At 54.5% G+C, this 25,485-nt stretch overlaps 2 protein-coding genes across 2 annotated transcripts in view; one reads left to right on the top strand and one right to left on the bottom strand.

Moving 5' to 3' along the window:
• Positions 1-24,589, top strand: part of rec8b (REC8 meiotic recombination protein b) — a gene marked incomplete at both ends in the record, with an annotated part of 32,731 nt that extends 8,142 nt beyond the window's left edge. The window contains 2 exons of the mRNA XM_070871165.1: positions 17,337-17,416; positions 24,463-24,589. Coding sequence (XP_070727266.1) covers positions 17,337-17,416; positions 24,463-24,589 — 207 coding nt within the window. The remainder of the gene's footprint in view (positions 1-17,336; positions 17,417-24,462) is intronic.
• LOC139245381 (NADH-ubiquinone oxidoreductase chain 5-like) lies at positions 925-16,281 on the bottom strand. The gene is made up of 5 exons (XM_070871164.1): positions 16,205-16,281; positions 15,384-15,868; positions 14,736-15,203; positions 13,313-13,375; positions 925-1,049 (listed from the first exon to the last, which is right to left on the bottom strand). The coding sequence occupies exons 1-5, from the start codon at positions 16,279-16,281 to the stop codon at positions 925-927; spliced, it is 1,218 nt and encodes a 405-aa protein (XP_070727265.1).
• Positions 24,590-25,485: the final 896 nt, after the last annotated feature.

The following is a 25,485-nucleotide window of genomic DNA, read 5'->3' as shown; positions in this document are numbered from 1 at the left end:
CAGTAATACAAAGATTAGTGGGAAAGCGGGTTGTGTAGAGGACACAGAGAGGCTGCAAAGAGATTTGGATAGGTTAAGCGAATGGGCTAAGGTTTGGCAGATGGAATACAATGTCGGAAAGTGTGAGGTCATCCACCTTGGGGGGGAAAAAAACAGTAAAAGGGAATATTATTTGAATGGGGAGAAATTACAACATGCTGTGGTGCAGAGGGACCTGGGGGTCCTTGTGCATGAATCCCAAAAAGTTAGTTTGCAGGTGCAGCAGGTAATCAGGAAGGCGAATGAAATGTTGGCCTTCATTGCGAGAGGGATGGAGTACAAAAGCAGGGAGGTCCTGCTGCAACTGTACAGGGTATGAGGCCGCACCTGGAGTACTGCGTGCAGTTTTGGTCACCTTACTTAAGGAAGGATATACTAGCTTTGGAGGGGGTACAGAGACGATTCACTCGGCTGATTCCGGAGATGAGGGGGTTACCTTATGATGATAGATTGAGTAGACTGGGTCTTTACACGTTGGAGTTCAGAAGGATGAGGGGTGATCTTATAGAAACATTTAAAATAATGAAAGGGATAGACAAGATAGAGGCAGAGAGGTTGTTTCCACGGGTCGGGGAGACTAGAACTAGGGGGCACAGCCTCAAAATACGGGGGAGCCAATTTAAAACCGAGTTGAGAAGGAATTTCTTCTCCCAAAGGGTTGTGAATCTGTGGAATTCTCTGCCCAAGGAAGCAGTTGAGGCTAGCTCATTGAATGTATTCAAGTCACAGATAGATAGATTTTTAACCAATAAGGGAATTAAGGGTTACGGGGAGCGGGCGGGTAAGTGGAGCTGAGTCCACGGCCAGATCAGCCATGATCTTGTTGAATGGCGGAGCAGGCTCGAGGGGCTAGATGGCCGACTCCTGTTCCTAATTCTTATGTTCTTATGTTATGTTCTTATGTAACAACAGGCGGCGGCCCTCGGTCGCGGGAACCTCTCGGACGCAGGCGACGCCGTCTTCCGTCTGTTCCTTGTCTGCTCGTTTAACCCGGCCCCTGTCGTCTCCCTCTGCGCCGAAAGCGAGGTATTCGGGTAATACGGACTTTCGCTCCCACAATTAACCTCCTGATTGAGTATATTCAAGGCTGAGATAGACAGATTTATGGACATTAGGGGAGTCAAGGGATATGAAGATCAGACAGGGAAGTGGAGCTGAGGCCAAGATCGGATCAGCCATGATCTTATTGAATGGCGGAGCAGGCTCGAGGGGCCGAATGGCCGACTCCTGCTCCTAATTCTGATTACATCGGATTACACGGGATATACGGCACAGAAACAGGCCATTCGGCCCAACCAGGCCATGCCGGCGTTTATGCTCCACTCGAGCCTCCTCCCGTCTTTCCTCATCTAACTCGATCAGCATAACCCTCTATTCCATTCTCCCCCATACGCTTGTCCAGCCTCCCCTTACCTGCATCGATACTATTCACTTCAACCCCTCTCTGTGGCAGCGAGTTCCACATTCTCACCACACTCTGGGTAAAGGAGTTTCTTCTGAGTTCCCCTTTGGATCTGGTAATGTATTTGCTTCGTGGGTTCTTTGCTTAAGAATCCATAGCAACACATTGCTATTAAGAACTAGTTGGTTTATTTGCAAAAGGTTTAACGATCACACGACACATTACCGGTTCATCCACCGGGCTCACAACCACCTGCCCCATCGTGGATCCCCCGAACCCAACTGGCTGGGATTTTATTGAGTCTTGTGAACATCACGTGACTGGCTAAGCCACTCCCACCTCAACAGCTCCACAACTATTTTTTTTGTAAAATAATAAATCAAGTGCCCCCCCCCCCCCCCCGACTCGAGGGTCACTAAATGCGACAAATTAAACAAATGAGCTTTTTTCATTAAATGGACCAAATTAGAGTTTGGTTGCCGGGGGTGATGATGCACTCCAGTCCCTCCGGTGCCCACCTCTCGCGGAAGGCCGCGAGCGTACCGGTGGACACCGCGTGCTCCATCTCCAGGGACACCCTGCCTCGGATGTAACCGCGGAAGAGAGGCAGAGCAGTCGGGGCTGAACGACCCCCTCGACCGCCCGCTGCCTGGACCGGCTGATGGCCCCCTTGGCCGTGCCCAGGAGCAGGCCCCACGAGGAGGCCCTCGGACCTGCCCGCTCCCCTCCGCACAGGGTGCCCAAAGATCGGGAGAGTGGGACTGAAGTGCAAACCAGAAATTGAGCAGCAGCCCCTTCAAATAATGGAACAGGGGCTGCCACCTCGCACATTGAGCATACACGTGGAACACGGACTCCTCCAGACCCAGAAATTGCAGGCGGCCTGGAAGTCCGTGAACCAACTTAAACACTGATTGCATCAATAAAAAACTGGCTGTTATCGGTGAGGCTTGAACTCAGCTTTTCAAGAGCCTGTACCGTTATATTAAGTACAGCGCGCTGACCGATTGAGCCACTGGAGTCGGGTGCAAAAATTCAGCTTTACAGGAGCCCATTCTGGGTCTTGAACTGCAGATCATTAATCCAGTTTGATCAACTCCTGGTAACGTTACCACCACAACAACCCATCTGACACATCAACAGCTCCCTTCTTGGGCGGTGCCTCGAATCAAGGATGACTTGCTTCCACAACAAAAAAGGGTTGAGTTCATTGAAACACAGAAACATAGAAAATAGGTGCAGGAGTAGGCCATTCGGCCCTTCGAGCCTGCACCACCATTCAATAAGATCATGGCTGATCATTCCCTCAGTACCCCTTTCCTGCTTTCGCTCCATACCCCTTGATCCCCTTTAGCCATAAGGGCCACATCTAACTCCCTCTTGAATATATCCAATGAACTGGCCTCAACAACTCTCTGCGGCAGAGAATTCCACAGGTTAACAACTCTCTGAGTGAAGAAGTTTCTCCTCATCTCAGTCCTAAATGGCCTACCCCTTATCCTAAGACTATGTCCCCTGCTTCTGGACTTCCCCAACAACGGGAACATTCTTCCCGCATCTAACCTGGGAACATTCTTCCCGCATCTAACCTGGGAACATCCTTCCCGCATCTAACCTGTCCAGTCCCGTCAGAATCTTATACGTTTCTATGAGATCCCCTCTCATCTTTCTGAACTCCAGTGTATAAAGGCCCAGTTGATCCAGTCTCTCCTCATATGTCAGTCCAGCCATCCCGGGAATCAGTCTGGTGAACCTTCGCTGCACTCCCTCAATAGCAAGAACATCCTTCCTCAGATTAGGAGACCAAAACTGAACACAATATTCCAGGTGAGGCCTCACCAAGGCCCTGTACAACTGCAGTAAGACCTCCCTGCTCCGATACTCAAATCCCCTCGCTAAGAAGCCCAACATACCATTTGCCTTCTTCACCGCCTGCTGTAGCTGCACGCCGGTGTTTCAATGAAGGACCTAATATTCCGGGTCCTGAACTACATCCTGAAGGGTGGAAAATGCCTGTGCGTGGATTTGTTTAACGTGGGGTGACCGTTGCACACCACACGGGCTTGACAGAGCGAGGTCTTGGTCCAAGGGCAAGGGTTAACCAGGACGACTGGAGACCAGCTCTGCTGCATGGACCTAGTGCACACACACATATCGCACAGTGTGGGCTGGGCCCGTGCTGCCCCTGGGCCCTCGGCTCTGCTGGGCCCCGAACTCTCGCCTCTCCTGGGCCCCGATCACGTCCCTCTATAATCTCTCGCCGCTCCTTCGCCCCCTGACCTCGCCGCTCCTGCTGTACCTGCCCACGCTCCAATCAGCGACCTGGATCTTGGTGACGTCCAATCCAGTCACCCTCATCACAGCCGTCGCTCTCCTGCACCCTAGAGTGGTCTGCTCCTTTAAGGACCTCGACCTGCCGCGAAAGTCGGGCATCCGGACACAGACACACACACAGACGGACATAGACGCACACAACAACAACGTGTATTTATATAGCGCCTTTAACATATTAAAACATCCCGAGGCGCTTCACAGGAGCGTTATGAGATAAAAGAATTTGATACCGAGCCACAGAAGGAGAAATTAGCGCAGGTGACCAAAAGCTTGGTCAAAAAGGTATGTTTTAAGGAGCGTCTTGAAAGATAAAAGAGAGGTGGAGAGGTGGAGTTTGGGGCCCAGGCAACAGAAGGCACGGCCACCGATGGTGGAGCGATTACAATCAGGGATGCTCAGGAGGGCAGAATTAGAGGAGCGCAGACATCTCGGGGGGTTGTGGGGCTGGAGGAGATTACAGAGATAGGGAGGGGCGAGGGCCATGGAGGGATTTCTAAACAAGGATAAGAATTTTGAATTTGAGGCGTTGCTTAACCGGGAGCCAATGTAGGTCAGTGAGCACAGGGGGTGATGGGTGAACGGGACTTGGTGCGAGTTAGGACACGGGTCAGTGAGCACAGGGGGTGATGGGTGAGTGGGACTTGGTGTGAGTTAGGACACGGGGCAGCGAGCACAGGGGGTGATGGGTGAGTGGGACTGGGTGCGAGTTAGGACACGGGGCAGCGAGCACAGGGGGTGATGGGTGACCGGGACTTGGTGCGAGTTAGGACACGGGTCAGTGAGCACAGGGGGTGATGGGTGAGCGGGACTCGGTGTGAGTTAGGACACGGGGCAGTGAGCACAGGGGGTGATGGGTGAGCGGGACTGGGTGTGAGTTAGGACACGGGTCAGTGAGCACAGTGGGTGATGGGTGAGCAGGACTTGGTGTGAGTTAGGACACGGGGCAGTGAGCACAGGGGGGTGATGGGTGAGCGGGACTGGGTGTGAGTTAGGACACGGGTCAGTGAGCACAGGGGGCGATGGGTGAGCGGGACTTGGTGCGAGTTAGGACACGGGGCAGTGAGCACAGGGGGTGATGGGTGAGCGGGACTGGGTGTGAGTTAGGACACGGGGCAGTGAGCACAGGGGGTGATGGGTGAACGGGACTCGGTTTGAGTTAGGACATGGGTCAGCGAGCACAGGGGGTGATGGGTGAGCTGGACTTGGTGTGAGTTAGGACACGGGGCAGTGAGCACAGGGGGTGATGGGTGAGCGGGACTCGGTGCGAGTTAGGACACGGGGCAGTGAGCACAGGGGGTGATGGGTGAGCGGTACTCGGTGCGAGTTAGGACACGGGGCAGTGAGCACAGGGGGTGATGGGTGAGTGGGACTCGGTGCGAGTTAGGACACGGGGCAGTGAGCACAGGGGGTGATGGGTGAGTGGGACTTGGTGTGAGTTAGGACACGGGACAGTGAGCACAGGGGGTGATGGGTGAGCGGGACTCGGTGTGAGTTAGGACACGGGGCAGTGAGCACAGGGGGTGATGGGTGAACGGGACTCAGTTTGAGTTAGGACACGGGTCAGTGAGCACAGGGGGTGATGGGTGAGTGGGACTTGGTGCGAGTTCGGACATGGGGCAGCGAGCACAGGGGGTGATGGGTGAGCGGGACTTGGTGCGAGTTTGGACACGGGACAGCGAGCACAGGGGATGATGGGTGAGCGGGACTTGGTGCGAGTTAGGACACGGGGCAGCGAGCACTGGGGGTGATGGCTGAACGGGACTCGGTTTGAGTTCGGACACGGGGCAGCGAGCACAGGGGGTGATGGGTGAGTGGGACTGGGTGCGAGTTAGGTCACGGGGCAGTGAGCACCGGGGGTGATGGGTGAGCGGGACTCGGTGCAAGTTCGGACACGGGGCAGTGAGCACAGCGGGTGATGGGTGAGCGGGACTTGGTGCGAGTTAGGACACGGGGCAGCGAGCACAGGGGGTGATGGGTGAGCGGGACTTGGTGTTAGTTAGGACACGGGGCAGCGAGCACAGGGGGTGATGGGTGAGCGGGACTCGGTGCGAGTTAGGACACGGGGCAGCGAGCACAGGGGGTGATGGGTGAGCGGGACTCGGTGCGAGTTAGGACACGGGGCAGCGAGCACAGGGGGTGATGGGTGAGTGGGACTGGGTGTGAGTTAGGACATGGTGCAGTGAGCACAGGGGGTGATGGGTGAGCGGGACTTGGTGCGAGTTAGGACACGGGCAGTGAGCACAGGGGGTGATGGGTGAGCGGGACTGGGTGCGAGCTAGGACACGGGGCAGTGAGCTCAGGGGGTGATGGGTGAGTGGGACTGGGTGTGAGTTAGGACACGGGGCAGTGAGCACAGGGGGTGATGGGTGAGCGGGACTCGGTGCGAGTTAGGACACGGGGCAGTGAGCACAGGGGGTGATGGGTGAGCGGGACTCGGTGCGAGTTAGGACACGGGGCAGCAAGCACAGGGGGTGATGGGTGAACGGGACTCGGTTTGAGTTCGGACACGGGGCAGCGAGCACAGGGGGTGATGGGTGAGTGGGACTGGGTGCGAGTTAGGTCACAGGGCAGTGAGCACAGGGGGTGATGGGTCAGCGGGACTTGGTGCAAGTTCGGACACGGGGCAGTGAGCACAGGGGGTGATGGGTGAGCGGGACTTGGTGCGAGTTAGGACACAGGGCAGTGAGCACAGGGCGTGATTGGTGAGCGCGACTTGGTGTTAGTTAGGACACGGGGCAGCGACCACAGGGGTGATGGGTGAGTGGGACTTGGTGCGAGTTAGGACACGGGGCAGCGAGCACAGGGGGTGATGGGTGAGCGGGACTTGGTGCGAGTTAGGACACGGGGCAGCGAGCACAGGGGGTGATGGGTGAGTGGGACTTGGTGCGAGATAGGACACGGGGCAGTGAGCACAGGGGGTGATGGGTGAGCGGGACTCGGTGCGAGTTAGGACACGGGGCAGCGAGCACAGGGGGTGATGGGTGAGTGGGACTTGGTGCGAGTTAGGACACGGGGCAGCGAGCACAGGGGGTGATGGGTGAGTGGGACTTGGTGCGAGATAGGACACGGGGCAGCGAGCACAGGGGGTGATGGGTGAGCGGGACTCGGTGCGAGTTAGGACACGGGGCAGCGAGCACAGGGGGTGATGGGTGAGTGGGACTGGGTGTGAGTTAGGACATGGGGCAGTGAGCACAGGGGGTGATGGGTGAGCGGGACTTGGTGCGAGTTAGGACACGGGACAGTGAGCACAGGGGGTGATGGGTGAGTGGGACTGGGTGCGAGTTAGGACACGGGGCAGTGAGCACAGGGGGTGATGGGTGAGCGGGACTGGGTGCGAGCTAGGACACGGGGCAATGAGCACAGGGGGTGATGGGTGAGTGGGACTGGGTGTGAGTTAGGTCACGGGGCAGTGAGCACAGGGGGTGATGGGTGAGCGGGACTTGGTGCGAGTTAGGACACGGGGCAGTGAGCACAGGGGGTGATGGGTGAGCGGGACTCGGTGCGAGTTAGGACACGGGGCAGCGAGCACAGGGGGTGATGGGTGAAAGGGACTCGGTTTGAGTTCGGACACGGGGCAGCGAGCACAGGGGGTGATGGGTGAGTGGGACTGGGTGCGAGTTAGGTCACGGGGCAGTGAGCACAGGGGGTGATGGGTCAGCGGGACTTGGTGCAAGTTCGGACACGGGGCAGTGAGCACAGGGGGTGATGGGTGAGCGGGACTTGGTGCGAGTTAGGACACAGGGCAGTGAGCACAGGGGGTGATTGGTGAGCGGGACTTGGTGTTAGTTAGGACACAGGGCAGTGAGCACAGGGGGTGATTGGTGAGCGGGACTTGGTGTTAGTTAGGACACAGGGCTGTGAGTACAGGAGGTAATGTGTGAGCGGGACTCGGTGCGAGTTAGGACACGGGGCAGCGAGCACAGGGGGTGATGGGTGAGCGGGACTTGGTGCGAGTTAGGACACGGGGCAGCGAGCACAGGGGGTGATGGGTGAGCGGGACTTGGTGCGAGTTTGGGACGGGGCAGCGAGCACAGGGGGTGATGGGTGAGTGGGACTTGGTGCGAGATAGGACACGGGGCAGTGAGCACAGGGGGTGATGGCTGAGCGGGACTCGGTGCGAGTTAGGACACGGGGCAGCGAGCACAGGGGGTGATGGGTGAGTGGGACTTGGTGCGAGTTAGGACACGGGGCAGCGAGCACAGGGGGTGATGGGTGAGTGGGACTTGGTGCGAGATAGGACACGGGGCAGTGAGCACAGGGGGTGATGGGTGAGCGGGACTCGGTGCGAGTTAGGACACGGGGCAGCGAGCACAGCGGGTGATGGGTGAGTGGGACTGGGTGTGAGTTAGGACATGGGGCAGTGAGCACAGGGGGTGATGGGTGAGCGGGACTTGGTGCGAGTTAGGACACGGGCAGTGAGCATAGGGGGTGATGGGTGAGCGGGACTGGGTGCGAGCTAGGACACGGGGCAGTGAGCACAGGGGGTGATGGGTGAGTGGGACTGGGTGTGAGTTAGGACACGGGGCAGTGAGCACAGGGGGTGATGGGTGAGCGGGACTTGGTGCGAGTTAGGACACGGGGCAGTGAGCACAGGGGGTAATGGGTGAGCGGGACTCGGTGCGAGTTAGAACACGGGGCAGCGAGCACAGGGGGTGATGGGTGAACGGGACTCGGTTTGAGTTCGGACACGGGGCAGCGAGCACAGGGGGTGATGGGTGAGTGGGACTGCGTGCGAGTTAGGTCACGGGGCAGTGAGCACAGGGGGTGATGGGTCAGCGGGACTTGGTGCAAGTTCGGACACGGGGCAGTGAGCACAGGGGGTGATGGGTGAGCGGGACTTGGTGCGAGTTAGGACACAGGGCAGTGAGCACAGGGGGTGATTGGTGAGCGGGACTGGGTGTTAGTTAGGACACAGGGCAGTGAGCACAGGAGGTAATGGGTGAGCGGGACTCGGTGCGAGTTAGGACACGGGGCAGCGAGCACAGGGGGTGATGGGTGAGCGGGACTTGGTGCGAGTTAGGACACGGGACAGCGACCACAGGGGTGATGGGTGAGTGGGACTTGGTGCGAGTTAGGACACGGGGCAGCGAGCACAGGGGGTGATGGGTGAGCGGGACTTGGTGCGAGTTAGGACACGGGGCAGCGAGCACAGGGGGTGATGGGTGAGTGGGACTTGGTGCGAGATAGGACACGGGGCAGTGAGCACAGGGGGTGATGGGTGAGCGGGACTCGGTGCGAGTTAGGACACGGGGCAGCGAGCACAGGGGGTGATGGGTGAGTGGGACTTGGTGCGAGTTAGGACACGGGGCAGCGAGCACAGGGGGTGATGGGTGAGTGGGACTGGGTGTGAGTTAGGACACGGGGCAGTGAGCACAGGGGGTGATGGGTGAGCGGCACTCGGTGTGAGTTAGGACACGGGGCAGTGAGCACAGGGGGTGATGGGTGAGTGGGACTGGGTGTGAGTTAGGACACGGGGCAGTGAGCACAGGGGGGTGATGGGTGAGCGGGACTGGGTGTGAGTTAGGACACGGGGCAGCGAGCACAGGGGGTGATGGGTGAGCGGGACTGGGTGTGAGTTAGGACACGGGGCAGGGAGCACAGGGGGTGATGGGTGAGCGGGACTGGGTGTGAGTTAGGACACGGGGCAGCGAGCACAGGGGGTGATGGGTGAGCGGGACTGGGTGTGAGTTAGGACACGGGGCAGTGAGCACAGGGGGTGATGGGTGAGTGGGACTGGGTGTGAGTTAGGACACGGGGCAGTGAGCACAGGGGGTGATGGGTGAGCGGGACTGGGTGTGAGTTAGGACACGGGGCAGCGAGCACAGGGGGTGATGGGTGAGTGGGACTGGGTGCGAGTTAGGACACGGGGCAGTGAGCACAGGGGGTGAAGGGTGAGTGGGACTTGGTGCGAGTTAGGACACGGGGCAGCGAGCACAGGGGGTGATGGGTGAGCGGGACTGGGTGTGAGTTAGGACACGGGGCAGGGAGCACAGGGGGTGATGGGTGAGCGGGACTGGGTGTGAGTTAGGACACGGGGCAGCGAGCACAGGGGGTGATGGGTGAGCGGGACTGGGTGTGAGTTAGGACACGGGGCAGTGAGCACAGGGGGTGATGGGTGAGCGGGACTGGGTGTGAGTTAGGACACGGGGCAGCGAGCACAGGGGGTGATGGGTGAGTGGGACTGGGTGCGAGCTAGGACACGGGGCAGTGAGCACAGGGGGTGATGGGTGAGTGGGACTGGGTGTGAGTTAGGACACGGGGCAGTGAGCACAGAGGGTGATGGGTGAGCGGGACTTGGTGCGAGTTAGGACACGGGGCAGTGAGCACAGGGGGTGATGGGTGAGCGGGACTCGGTGCGAGTTCGGACACGGGGCAGCGAGCACAGGGGGTGATGGGTGAACGGGACTCGGTTTGAGTTCGGACACGGGGCAGCGAGAACAGGGGGTGATGGGTGAGTGGGACTGGGTGCGAGTTAGGACACGGGGCAGTGAGCACAGTGGGTGATGGGTCAGCGGGACTTGGTGCAAGTTCGGACACGGGGCAGTGAGCACAGGGGGTGATGGGTGAGCGGGACTTGGTGCGAGTTAGGACACAGGGCAGTGAGCACAGGGAGTGATTGGTGAGCGGGACTTGGTGTTAGTTAGGACACAGGGCAGTGAGCACAGGAGGTAATGGGTGAGTGGGACTTGGTGCGAGATAGGACACGGGGCAGTGAGCACAGGGGGTGATAGGTGAGCGGCACTCGGTGTGAGTTAGGACACGGGGCAGAGAGCACAGGGGGTGATGGGTGAGCGGGACTGGGTGTGAGTTAGGACACGGGGCAGCGAGCACAGGGCGTGATGGGTGAGCGGGACTGGGTGTGAGTTAGGACACGGGGCAGTGAGCACAGGGGATGATGGGTGAGCGGGACTGGGTGTGAGTTAGGACATGGGGCAGCGAGCACAGGGGGTGATGGGTGAGTGGGACTGGGTGCGAGTTAGGACACGGGGCAGTAAGCACAGGGGGTGATGGGTGAGTGGGACTGGGTGTGAGTTAGGACACGGGGCAGTGAGCACAGGGGGTGATGGGTGAGTGGGACTGGGTGCGAGTTAGGACACGGGGCAGTGAGCACAGGGGGTGATGGGTGAGTGGGACTTGGTGCGAGTTAGGACACGGGGCAGCGAGCACAGGGGGTGATGGGTGAGTGGGACTTGGTGCGAGTTAGGACATGGGGCAGTGAGCACAGGGGGTGATGGGTGAGCGGGACTGGGTGTGAGTTAGGACATGGGGCAGCGAGCACAGGGGGTGATGGGTGAGTGGGACTGGGTGTGAGTTAGGACACGGGGCAGTGAGCACAGGGGGTGATGGGTGAGTGGGACTGGGTGCGAGTTAGGACACGGGGCAGTGAGCACAGGGGGTGATGGGTGAGTGGGACTTGGTGCGAGTTGGGACACGGGGCAGCGAGCACAGGGGGTGATGGGTGAGTGGGACTTGGTGCGAGTTAGGACATGGGGCAGTGAGCACAGCGGGTGATGGGTGAGTGGGACTGGGTGTGAGTTAGGACACGGGGCAGTGAGCACAGGTGGTGATGGGTGAGTGGGACTGGGTGCGAGTTAGGACACGGGGCAGTGAGCACAGGGGGTGATGGGTGAGTGGGACTTGGTGCGAGTTAGGACACGGGGCAGTGAGCACAGGGGGTGATGGGTGAGCGGGACTCGGTGTGAGTTAGGACACGGGGCAGCGAGCACAGGGGGTGATGGGTGAGTGGGAATTGGTGCGAGTTAGGACATGGGGCAGTGAGCACAGCGGGTGATGGGTGAGTGGGACTGGGTGTGAGTTACGACACGGGGCAGTGAGCACAGGGGGTGATGAGTGAATGGGACTGGGTGCGAGTTAGGACACGGGGCAGTGAGCACAGGGGGTGATGGGTGAGTGGGACTTGGTGCGAGTTAGGACACGGGGCAGCGAGCACAGGGGGTGATGGGTGAGTGGGACTGGGTGTGAGTTAGGACACGGGGCAGTGAGCACAGCGGGTGATGGGTGAGTGGGACTGGGTGCGAGTTAGGACAAGGGGCAGTGAGCACAGGGGGTGATGGGTGAGTGGGACTGGGTGCGAGTTAGGTCACGGGGCAGTGAGCACAGGGGGTGATGGGTGAGTGGGACTTGGTGCGAGTTAGGACACGGGGCAGCGAGCACAGGGGTGATGGGTGAGTGGGACTTGGTGCGAGTTAGGACACGGGGCAGCGAGCACAGGGGGTGATTGGTGAGCGGGACTTGGTGTTAGTTAGGACACAGGGCAGTGAGCACAGGAGGTAATGGGTGAGTGGGACTCGGTGCGAGTTAGGACACGGGGCAGCGAGCACAGGGGGTGATGGGTGAGCGGGACTTGGTGCGAGTTAGGACACGGGGCAGCGACCACAGGGGTGATGGGTGAGTGGGACTTGGTGCGAGTTAGGACACGGGGCAGCGAGCACAGGGGGTGATGGGTGAGTGGGACTTGGTGCGAGTTAGGACACGGGGCAGCGAGCACAGGGGGTGATGGGTGAGTGGGACTTGGTGCGAGTTAGGACACGGGGCAGCGAGCACAGGGGGTGATGGGTGAGCGGGACTTGGTGCGAGTTAGGACACGGGGCAGCGAGCACAGGGGGTGATGGGTGAGTAGGACTTGGTGCGAGATAGGACACGGGGCAGTGAGCACAGGGGGTGATGGGTGAGTGGGACTTGGTGCGAGTTAGGACACGGGGCAGCGAGCACAGGAGGTGATGGGTGAGTGGGACTGGGTGTGAGTTAGGACACGGGGCAGTGAGCACAGGGGGTGATGGGTGAGCGGCACTCGGTGTGAGTTAGGACACGGGGCAGTGAGCACAGGGGGTGATGGGTGAGCGGGACTTGGTGCGAGTTAGGACACGGGGCAGCGAGCACAGGGGGTGATGGGTGAGCGGGACTGGGTGTGAGTTAGGACACGGGGCAGCGAGCACAGGGGGTGATGGGTGAGCGGGACTGGGTGTGAGTTAGGACACGGGGCAGTGAGCACAGGGGGTGATGGGTGAGCGGGACTGGGTGTGAGTTAGGACACGGGGCAGCGAGCACAGGGGGTGATGGGTGAATGGGACTGGGTGCGAGTTAGGACACGGGGCAGTGAGCACAGGGGGTGATGGGTGAGTGGGACTTGGTGCGAGTTCGGACACGGGGCAGTGAGCACAGGGGGTGATGGGTGAGTGGGACTTGGTGCGAGTTAGGACACGGGGCAGCGAGCACAGGGGGTGATGGGTGAGCGGGACTGGGTGTGAGTTAGGACACGGGGCAGCGAGCACAGGGGGTGATGGGTGAGTGGGACTTGGTGCGAGTTAGGACACGGGGCAGTGAGCACAGGGGGTGATGGGTGAGTGGGACTTGGTGCGAGTTAGGACACGGGGCAGTGAGCACAGGGGGTGATGGGTGAGTGGGACTTGGTGCGAGTTAGGACACAGGGCAGTGAGCACAGGGGGTGATGGGTGAGTGGGACTTGGTGCGAGTTAGGACACGGGGCAGTCGAGTTTTGGATCACCTCTCGTTCACGTGGGGTAGAACATGTGACACACACAAACAGACACAAACAGACAGATATACAAAAGCAAAATACTGACGAAGGGTTATCGACCTGAAACGTTAGCTCTGCTTCCTCTCCACAGATGCTGCCTGACCCGCTGAAATTTCCAGAGCACAGACAGAAACAGACACACACACACACACACACACACACACAGACATACAGACACACACAGTCACAGACATCATCATCATCATCATCAGCGGTCCCTCGAATCGAGGATGACTTGCTTCCATGCCACAAAGGGATGAGTTCACAGGTGTTTCAATGAAGGACCCGAACTACATGTTGAAGGGTGGAAGATGTCTGTGGGTGGATGTGTTTAATGTGGGGTGACCGTTGCACACCAGCCACCACATGGGGCTTGACAGAGCTAGGTCTTGGTCCAGGGGCAAGGGTTAACCAGGACGACTGGAGACTTGCTCTGCTGCACGGACCCAATGCGCACACATATCGCAGTGATCACGCCTTTCCTTCGCCCCGAGCTCGCCGCTCCTGCTGTGCCTGCCCACGCTCCAATCACCGACCTGGGTTATGCTGATGTCACATCCAGTCGCCCCCCTGCACCAGCTCGCGCTGTACTCTGTCGTGGTGTGTTCCTTTAAAGGCCCCGACTTGCTGCAGATGTTCCCACACAGGTCGGGGCAGGGCCGGATGTCGGGCATCCGGACACAGACACACATACAGAGAAATAAACACACACAGACACACACACACACAGACACACACACACACACACACACACACAGACAGAAATAAACACACACACACACAGACAGACAGACACACACACACACACAGACAGAAATAAACACACACAGACACACACACAGAAATAAACACACACACAGACACAGCACACACACAGACACACACACAGAAATAAACACACACACACAGAAATAAACACACATACACACACAGACACACACACACACAGACACACACACACACAGACATACACACAGACACACACACAGACACACACACATACACACAGAAATAAACACACATACACACACAGAAATAAACACACACACACAGACACACACACATACACACACAGACACACACACAGACATACACACACACACAGACACACACACACAGACACACAGAAATAAACACACACACACACAGACACACACACAGACACACACATAGACACACACACAGACACACTCACAGAAATAAACACACAGACACACACACAGAAATAAACACACATACACACACACAAACAGACAAATAAACAGAAATAAACACAACATACACAGACACACACATACACAACACACATATAAATAAACACACATACACACACAGAGAGAAATAAACAGAAATAAACACAGGCATACACACACAGACATACACACACACAGAAATAAACACACACACACACACACACAGAAATAAACACACATACACACACACGCACACACACACAGAAATAAACACACACACACATAAATAAACACAGACATACACACACACACACACACAGAAATAAACACAGACATACACACAGACATACACACACAGAAATAAACACACATACACACAAACACACACATAAATAAACACACATACACACACACAGAGAAATAAACAGAAATAAACACAGACATACACACACACACACAGAGACAGAAATAAACACATATAAACACACATACACACACACACAGAAATAAACACACATACATACACACACACACACACAGAAATAAACACACACACACACAGAAATAAACACACATACATACACACACACACAGAAATAAACACACATACACACACAGAGAAATAAACACATACACACACACACAGAGAAATAAACAGAAATAAACACAGACATACGCGCACAGACATACACACACACCGAAATAAACACACATACACACACACACACAGAGAAATAAACAGAAATAAACACAGACATACACGCACAGACATACACACACACCGAAATAAACACACATACACACACACACAGAAATAAACAGAAATAAACACAGACATACACACACACAGAAATAAACACATATACACACACACACAGACATACACACACATACATACACACACAGAAATAAACACACATACACACACACAGAGAAATAAACACACATACACACACACAGAAATAAACACACATACATGCACACACACACACACACAGAGAAATAAACACACATACACACACACACAGACATACACACACATACATACACACACACACACACAGAAATAAACACACACACAGAAATAAACACACACATACACACACACAGAAATAAACACATATACACACACACACACAGAAATAAACACACATACATACACACACACAGAAATAAACACATACACACACACACAGAAATAAACACATACACACACCCACACACACACAGAAATAAACACATATACACACACACACAGAAATAAACACACACACACAGACATACACACACACAGAAATAAACACATATACACACAGAGAAATAAACACACACACACAGACATACACACACAGAGATAAACACAGACATACACACGCACACAGAGAAATAAACACAGACATATATATACACACACACATACACAGAAATAAACACAGACATACACACACACAGAAATAAACACACATACACACACACAGACACACACACAGAAATAAACACAGACATACACACACAGACATACATACAGAAATAAACACAAACATACACACACATACACACAGAAATAAACAACACACACATACACACAGAAATAAACAACATACACACAGAAATAAACACACAGACATACACACACACACAGACATACACAGACACACACACAAATAAACACACACACAGACACACACACACATAGAAATAAACACAGACACACACAGACATACACACACAGAAATAAACAGACACACAGACATAGAAATAAACACAGACATACACACACAGACATACACACACACAGAAATAAACACATATATACACACACACACACAGACATACACACACACAGAAATAAACACATATACACACACACACACAGACATACACACACATACATACACACACACAGAAATAAACACACATACACACACACAGAGAAATAAACACACATACATACACACACACACACACAGAAATAAACACACACACACATGCACAGACATACACACACATACATACACACACACACAGAAATAAACACACAAACACACATACAGAAATAAACACATACACACACCCACACACACACAGAAAAAAACACATATACACACACACAGAAATAAACACACACACACAGACATACACACACAGAAATAAACACATATACACACACACAGAAATAAACACACACACACAGACATACACACACAGAAATAAACACAGACATACACACGCACACAGAGAAATAAACACACAGACATATATACACATACACACACACAGAAATAAACACACATACACACACACAGACACACACACAGAAATAAACACAGACATACACACACAGACATACATACAGAAATAAACACAAACATACACACACATACACACAGAAATAAACAACACACACACATACACACAAAAATAAACAACATACACACAGAAATAAACACGCAGACATACACACACACACAGACAAAGAAATAAACACACACACAGACACACACACACATAGAAATAAACACAGACACACACAGACATACACACACAGAAATAAACATAAACACAGACACATACACAGACACACACACAGCTGCACAGACACAGATGCAAAGACATATACAGTCACAGATATAGGGACACAGACACGTGCACATACATACACACACACACACAAGTAACACTTAGGAATGGGCAATAAATGCAGCCCACATCCCAGGAACAAATAATGAAAAGCAGCCACACACAGAGACACACACTCTCTCTCTGCCCGAGTTTCTCCCTGTCTCTGACGATGCGTTTCCTCCCACAGAGCCAGCGCCCGGACTCACAGCCTCTCCCGAGCTGATCACACTCCGGGAAGTGGAGCCCATTCGGATGCCCGATGTGGAGGTTTGTACGCGATTCCCGTCAGCCGGTGTTCCGACATCAAGCCCCCCCCCCCCCCCGCTCCTCTCTCCGATTTCTCATCGGAACCTCTCCCGCTGCTCCCCTGACCCCATCACAGCGGTGAGACCCTCGACCCCGCCGCGTCCGAGACGGCATTTGACCCCTGGGTCCCCGGAGGGTGAAAGGTCAGCGTCTGACCCGCTGACCCCTCCCACTGCCCAGCGGGATGTGATGGGGTGTGTGCCTGGGGTCCCGACAGGTTTTCCGATGATCCTGTCGGGGTGTTGGGTGTGGGGGCTTCGAAGGGTATGTTGGGTGGGAGCGCTCAACTGTATAATATACCCCAAGGTACAGGCTGTGTGTGAGAGCATTAGGAATAGGAGCAGGAGTCGGCCATTCGGCCCCTCGAGCCTGCTCCGCCATTCAATACAATCATGGCTGATCCGATCATGGACTCAGCTCCACTTCCCCGCCCGCTCCCCATAACCCTTCACTCCCTTATCGCTCAAACATCTGTCTATCTCCACCTTAAATATATTCAATGACCCAGCCTCCACAGCTCTCTGGGGCAGAGAATTCCACAGATTTACAACCCTCTGAGAGAAGAAATTCCTCCTCATCTCAGTTTTAAATGGGCGACCCCTTGTGTATATGTGTGTGTGTGTGTGTGTGTGTGTCGGTGGTTAGACTCTCGCTTATTGGAGATGGTCATTGCCTGGGACTTGTGTGGCGTGAATGTTACTTGCTACTTATCAGCCCTGAATGTTGTCCAGGTCTTGCTGTATGCGGGCACGGACTGATTCATTATCTGAGGAGTTGAGAATGGAACTGAACACTGTGCAGTCATCAGCGAACATCCCAACTTCTGACCTTATGATGGAGGGCAGGTCATTGATGAAACAGCTGAAGATGGTTGGGCGTAGGACACTGCCCTGAGGAACTCCTGCAGCGGTGTCCTGGGGCTGGGATGATTGACCTCCAACCACCACAACCATCTTCCTTTGTGCTGGGTATGACTCCAGCCAGTGGAGAGTTTTCCCCCCCCCGATTCCCATTGACTTCAGTGTCTGGGGCCCGAGTGGTCCTGACGGAACCCAAACTGGGCATCGGATAGCAGGTTATTGGTGAGTAAGTGCAGCTGGATAGCACTGTCGACGACACCTTCCATCACTTCGCTGATAAACGAGAGGAGACTGATGGGGCGGTAATTGGCCGGATCGGATTTGTCCTGCTTTTTCTGGACGGGACAGACCTGGGGCAGTTTTCCACGTTGTCGGGTAGATGCCAGTGTTGTAGCTGTACTGGAAGAGCTCGGTGAGAGGCGCGGCTAGTTCTGGAGCACAAGTCTTCAGCACGACAGCCGGGATGTTGTCTGGGCCCAGCCATTTCTTGGGATCACGTGGAGTGAATCGAATTGGCTGAAGACTGGCTTCCGTGGTGGTATGTTGGGTGGGAGATGGGATGGGCCGGGATTGCTGAATAATTAACCCGACGGTACAGGGTGTGTGAGAACCGGGACCTGTGATGGCTCCTCCGTTTATAGAACCACAGACATTTACAGCACGGAAGGGGGCCATTTCGGCCCATCGTGTCCACACCGGCCGACCAAGAGCTACCCGGCCTAATCCCACTTTCCCGCTCTGGGTCCGTAGCCCTGCGGGTTACGGCACTTCAGGGGCACATCCAGGTACTTTTTAAATGTGGTGAGGGTTTCTGCCTCTACCACCCTTTCAGGCCGTGAGCTCCGCCCCAGACCCCCACCGCCCTCTGGGTGAAGACATTTCCCCTCAAATCCCCTCGAAACCTCCCCCCAATTACTTTAAATCTATGCCCCCCTGGTTGTTGACCCCTCTGCTAAGGGAAACTGGTCTGTCCTATCCACTCTATCCAGGCCCCTCATCATTTTATACCATCATCATAGGCAGTCCCTCGAAATTGAGGAAGACTTGCTTCCACTCTAAAAGTGAGTTCTCAGGCGACAGTACAGCCCAATACGGGAATTACAGTCTCTGTCACAAGTGGGACAGACAGTGGTTGAAGGAAAGGGTGGGTGGGGAGTCTGGTTTGCCGCACGCTCCTTCCGCTGCCTGCGCTTGTTTTTATTGTGTTCCTAACACAGATGAGGCTGCACACAGGGAGGTTACAGTAACAGTGACCTCAGTCTTTATTAAGACACTCCAGAGTGATGAACAGGCCTGAGGGGCCGGCTTATGTACAGTGCTCCCAAGGAATGCTGGGATCCCTTGGGATTTCAGGGGATGAGCTCCCTGGTGGCAGAACATGGGAGTGCATGCTTTACAGATACACAACATCACTCCCCCCCACAAAGTCAAAGTGAAAACTATTTACAAGGTGAGGCGGTCGGGAGCCTTTCTTTCCCTGGTGAACCGCCTCGGTACAAATGTCTGTTCTGGTGTGTTGGCTGTGCCCTCGCTGGGCTGGCGTGTTGTTGGCCCTGCAGGGCTGCTAGGTGAGCCTGGCCTTGCTGGGCTGTTGGTTATGATGGGTTTGATTTCCTGGTCCGGGGTGGTGTCGTTGATCCTTTGGGTGTGTGTTGTGGGCTTGAAAAAGGTGGTGTCTGCTGTGGGTTGTTCAGGGCAGTCTGTGAACCGCAGCCTCGTTTGGTCCAGGTGCTTTCTGCAAATTTGTCCATTGTCTAGTTTGACGACAAACATCCTACTCCCGTCTTTAGCTATCACCATGCCCGCGATCCACTTGGGACCATGTCCATAGTTTAGCACATACACAGGGTCATTCAGATCAATTTCCCGTGACACAGTGGCGCGACCATCGTTTACATTTTGTTGCTGCCGCCTGCTCTCTACCTGATCATGCAGGTTGGGATGAACCAGCGAGAGTCTGGTTTTAAGTGTCCTTTTCATGAGTAGCTCAGCCGGGGGCACCTCTGTGAGTGAGTGGGGTCTCGTGCGGTAGCTGAGCAGTACTCGGGACAGGCGGGTTTGGAGTGAGCTTTCTGTGACTTGTTTAAGGCTCTGTTTGATTGTTTGTACTGCCCGCTCTGCCTGCCCATTGGAGGCTGGTTTAAACGGGACTGAGGTGACATGTTTGATCCCATTGCGGGTCATGAATTCTTTAAATTCGGCACTGGTGAAACATGGCCCGTTGTCACTGACCAGTATGTCAGGCAGGCCGTGGGTGACAAACATGGCCCTCAGGCTTTCAATGGTGGCGGTGGTGGTGCTTCCTGACATTATTTCACATTCAATCCATTTTGAAAAAGCATCCACCACCACCAGGAACATTTTACCGAGAAACGGGCCCACATAGTCGACATGGATCCTCGACCATGGTCTGGAGGGCCAGGACCACAAACTTAGTGGTGCCTCTCTGGGCGCGTTGCTCAACTGAGCACATACGCTGCATTGCCGTACACAGAACTCTAAGTCAGTCACCACACGTGGGATCTGACTATCGCTTTCATCATTACTATACCCAGGTGTGTGCTGTGGAGATCCGAGATGAACGTCTCCCTGCCCTTTTTGGTAGCACTACGCGGTTACCCCACAACAGGCAGTCTGCCTGAATGGACAGCTCGTCCTTTCGCCGCTGGAACGGTTTGATTGGCTCTTGCATTTCAACAGGGATGCTGACCCAGCTCCCATGCAGTACACAGTTTTTTTACTAGGGACAGCAGAGGATCTTGGCTGGTCCAAGTCCTAATCTGGCGGGCCGTGACAGGTGATTTATCATTTCCAAACACTTCCATGACCATCAACAAGTCTGCGGGCTGCGCCACCATCAACAAGTTTTCAGGCTGCGCCATTTCCACCCCCGTGGTGGGCAATGGTAGCCGACTGAGAGCATCCGCACAGTTCTCAGTGCCTGGCCTGTGGCGGATGATATAGTTATACGCTGATAGCGCGAGTGCCCACCTTTGTATGCGGGCTGAGGCATTAGTATTTATCCCCTTGTTTTCAGGGATGTGAGGGGCTTGTGATCCAGCTCAAATTTGATGTATTTTCTTTACCCTGAACACACACGCTAATGCCTCTTTCTCAATCATGCTGTAGGCCCTCTTGGCCTTAGACAAGCTCCTGGAGGCAAGGCAACAGGTTGCAACTCCCCCGCAACGTTAGCTTGTTGTAATACACACCTGACTCCGTATGACAACGCATCACATGCTAGCACAAGTCTTTTACATGGGTTATACAATACAAGCAGCTTGTTGGAGCATAAAATGCTTCTGGCTTTTTCAAAAACAATTACTTGTTTTTTTCCCCATACCCAGTTCTCACCTTTGCGCAATAACACATGTAGGGGCTCTAAGAGGGTGCTTAACCCCAGTAGGAAGTTACCAAAATAGTTGAGGAGTCCCAGGAATGACCGCAGCTCCGTGATGTTCTGTGGCCTGGGCGCGTTCCTGATAGACTCTGTCTTGGCGTCTGTGGGCCGAATACCGTCCGCCACGATCTTTCTCCCCAAAAACTCCACTTCTGTTGCCATGAAGACCCATTTCAACCTCTTCAGCCGCAGCCCTACCCGACCCAGTCGCTGGAGGACCTCCTCCAGGTTTGTAGGTGCTCGATGGTGTCCCGACCCGTGACCAATATGTCGTCCTGAAAAACCACCGTGTGTGGTACTGACTTGAGTAGGCTCTCCATGTTTCTCTGGAAGATCGCTGCAGCTGACCGAATTCCAAATGGGCATCTCTTGTAGATGAACAGTCCCTCGTGCGTGTTGATGCAGGTGAGGCCCTTCGAAGACTCCTCCAGCTCTTGCGTCGTATAGGCCGGTCAGGTCGAGCTTGATGAACGTCTTGCCTCCTGCCAGCGTCGCAAATAGATCGTCTGTCTTAGGTAGCGGGTATTGGTCCTGTAGCAAGAAACGATTAATAGTTACTTTATAATCGCCGCAAATCCTGACCATGCCATCACTTTTGAGTACTGGAACAATGGGCTGGCCCACTCGCTGAATTCCACTGGGGAGATGATGCCCTCGCGTTGCAGCCTGTCCAGCTCGATTTCCACTCTCTCCCTCATCATGTGAGGTACCGCTCGTGCCTTGTGGTGAATGGGTCATGCATCTGGGACCAAGTGGATCCGCACCTTCGTCCCGGAAAAGTTTCCAATGCCTGGTTCAAAAAGGGAAGGAAATTTGTTAAGAACCTGGGTACATGAGGTCTCATCGACATGTGATAGCGCTCGGATGTCATCCCAGTTCCAGCGGATTTTGCCCAGCCAGCTCCTTCCAAGCAGTGTGTGGCCATCGCCCGGGACAATCCAGAGTGGCAGTTCGTGCACCGTGCCCTCGTAGGTGACCTTGACCATGGCGCTGCCCAGGACAGTGATAAGCTCTTTGGTGTATGTTCTCAGTTTCGTGTGGATGGGGCTCAGGGCTGGTCTGAGTGCCTTGTTGCACCACAGTCTCTCAAACAGCTTTTTACTCATGATGGATTGGCTAGCGCCAGTGTCCAGTTCCATGGCTACGGGTAAGCCATTCAATTTTACATTTAGCATTATAGGTGGACATTTCGTCGAAAATGTGTGCACCCCGTGTACTTCAGCATCTGCCTCCTCTCTCTGAGGCTCGAAATTGCTTTGATCCACCATGGACCGATCTTCCTCTGCCACATGGCGGTTAGCAGGTTTTGCAGAGCTTGCAGCTCGTATGCAAGCTCGTTGGAGGTGCCCCAATGTTCCACAGCTCTTGCAAACATATCCTTTGAAGCGGCATGAATAGGCTGAATGGAAGCCTCCACAACGCCAACAAGGTGTGAATTGCCTTGCATTCATCCTTTACTGCGGACTCTGAGTCATCTGGGTCACTGAGGTCTGCTGGCAGTTGCAGACTCGTGGTTTCTGCCCTGTACATTTCTGCTCGCAAACACAGTTCCAGTTAATTTATGAACATTGCTAGCACTTGTGTGCCGAGAGATTTGTTTGGTGTTATCACTGGTGGACATAAACGCCTGTGCTATCGCAATGGCCTTACTGAGGGTCGGTGTCTCTACAGTCAAAAGTTTTCGTAGGATGGTCTCGTGGCCATTGCCCAGTACAAAAAAGTCTCTGAGCATTTGCTCCAGGTAGCCATCAAACTCACATTGTCCTGCAAGTCGCCTTAGCTCGGCGACGTAGCTCACCACTTCCTGACCTTCAGATCGCTGGCACGTGTAGAACCGATACCTCGCCATCAGCACGCTCTCCTTCGGGTTAAGATACTCCAGAACCAGTGTACACAGCTCCTCATACGACTTATCTGTGGGTTTCACCGGAGCCAGAAGATTCTTCATGAGGCTGTAGGTCGGTGCCCCGCAGACTGTGAGGAGGACCGCTCTCCTTTTAGCAGCGCTTCCTTCTCCGTCCAGCTCGTTGGCTACAAAGTACTGGTCTAGCCATTCAACATAGGCTTCCCAATCCTCACCCTCCGAGAACTCCTCCAGGATGCCCGCAGTTTGCTGCATCTTTGCGTTGGATTCGTATTCTCGTCCCCAGTTATTGTGTTCCTAACACAGGGAGGTTAAAGTAACAGTGACCTCAGTCTTTATTAGGAACAGGCCTTAGGGGCCGGCTTATATACAGTGCTCTCAAGGGATGCTGGGACCCCTTGGGACTTCAGGGGATGTGCTCCTTGGTGGCGGAACATGGGAGTGCATGCTTTACAGATAGACAACAGTTTTCTGCATGCTCTCGGCGACGAGACTCGAGGTGCTCAGCGCCCTCCCGGATGCACTTCCTCCACTTAGGGCGGTCTCTGGCCAGGGATTCCCAGGTGTCGGTGGGGATGTTGCATTTTATCAGGGAGGCTTTGAGGGCGTCCTTGAAACATTTCCTCTGCCCACCTCAATCAGGTCTCCCCTCAGCCTCCTCTGTTCCAAAGAAAACAACCCCAGCCTATCCAATCTGTCCTCCTGGCTAAAATGCTCCAGTCCCGGCAACATCCTGGTAAATCTCCTCTGTACCCTCTCCTGTGCAATCACATCTTTCCTGTAATGTGGTGACCAGAACTGTGCACGCAGTACTCCAGCTGTGGCCTAACCAGTGTTTTATACAGTTCAAGCATAACCTCCCTGCTCTTGTATTCTCCTGCAGTTGGAAAAAGACCTCCCGGAACTCACCATGCGGGAACTGGAGGATTTCCTGGCTGAGGATTTCAAGTTTCCCGAAGATCCCGGCCGATTGGAGCAGAAAACTCCAGGGAAGAGACGTCGCAAAGGAGGTAGCTGAGTCTTAGCCCCCCACTCCCCCTCCCCCCCCCCCCCCATATGTGAGGGTGTGTCGGGGGTCGGTGTGAAGACCCAGAGATGTGAGAGCCCTATATTTCAGCAAGTGATCAGGAAGGCCAATGAATGTTGGCCTTTATTACAAGGGGGGATGGAGTATAAAAGCAGAGAAGTCCTGCTGCAACTGTACAGGGTATTGGTGAGGCCACACCTGGAGTACTGCGTACAGTTTTGGTCTCCGTATTTAAGGAGGGATATACTTGCATTGGAGGCTGTTCAGAGAAGGTTCACTCGGTTGATTCCTGAGATGAAGGGGTTGTCTTATGAAGAAAGGTGTGGTGTGTGTGTGTTTGGGGTGTGTGCGTGTGTGGTTTGTGTGTGGGGTGTGTCTGTGGAGTGTGTGTGTTGTGTGTGTGTGTGTGTTTGTGTGTGGGGTGTGTCTGTGGAGTGTGTGTCTGGAGTGAGTGAGTGTGTGTGGAGTGTGTGTCAGTGTGAATGTGTGTGCGAGGTGTGTTGGTGTGTGGGGGAGGGGGTTTGTGTGTGTGGGGTGTGTGTGTGTGTGTGGGAGGTGTATGAATGTGGGGTGTGTGTGTGGTATGAATGTGGGTGTGTGTGTGTGGTATGTATGTGGAGTGTGTGTGTGGTGTTTGTGGAGTGTGTGTGTGTGGTTGTGGAGTGTGTGTGTGTGTGGGGTTGTGGAGTGTGTGTGTGTGGAGTGTGTGTGTGGTTGTGGAGTGTGTGTGTGTGTGTGTGGTGTTTGGAGTGTTTGTGGAGTGTTGTGTGTGGTGTGTGTGTGTGTGTGGTGTTTGTGGAGTGTGTGTGTGTGGTGTGTGTGTGGTGTTTGTGGAGTGTGTGTGTGTGTGTGTGTGTGTGGTGTTTGTGGAGTGTGTGT

This window comes from Pristiophorus japonicus, unplaced genomic scaffold (assembly GCF_044704955.1).
Source record: "Pristiophorus japonicus isolate sPriJap1 unplaced genomic scaffold, sPriJap1.hap1 HAP1_SCAFFOLD_2202, whole genome shotgun sequence".
In the NCBI taxonomy this organism is placed as follows: Eukaryota; Metazoa; Chordata; class Chondrichthyes; family Pristiophoridae; genus Pristiophorus; species Pristiophorus japonicus.
The sequence above is the reverse complement of the archived record's forward strand: the minus strand, read 5'-3'. Positions and strand labels throughout refer to the sequence as shown.

What these genes read in the sequence shown, in the direction of transcription:
- LOC139245381 (XM_070871164.1), bottom strand. Translation starts at nt 16,281, where the DNA reads ATGTCTGTGTGTCTGTTTATTTCTGTGTGTGTATGTCTGTGTGTGTCT. An exon ending in GTGTGTGTGTGTATATGTGT is followed by an intron (nt 15,204 to 15,383) that starts TTATTTCTGTGT and finishes ATGTCTGTGCGC; the next exon opens with GTATGTCTGTGTTTATTTCT. An exon ending in TGTCACATGTTCTACCCCAC is followed by an intron (nt 1,050 to 13,312) that starts GTGAACGAGAGG and finishes CTTTCGGCGCAG; the next exon opens with AGGGAGACGACAGGGGCCGG.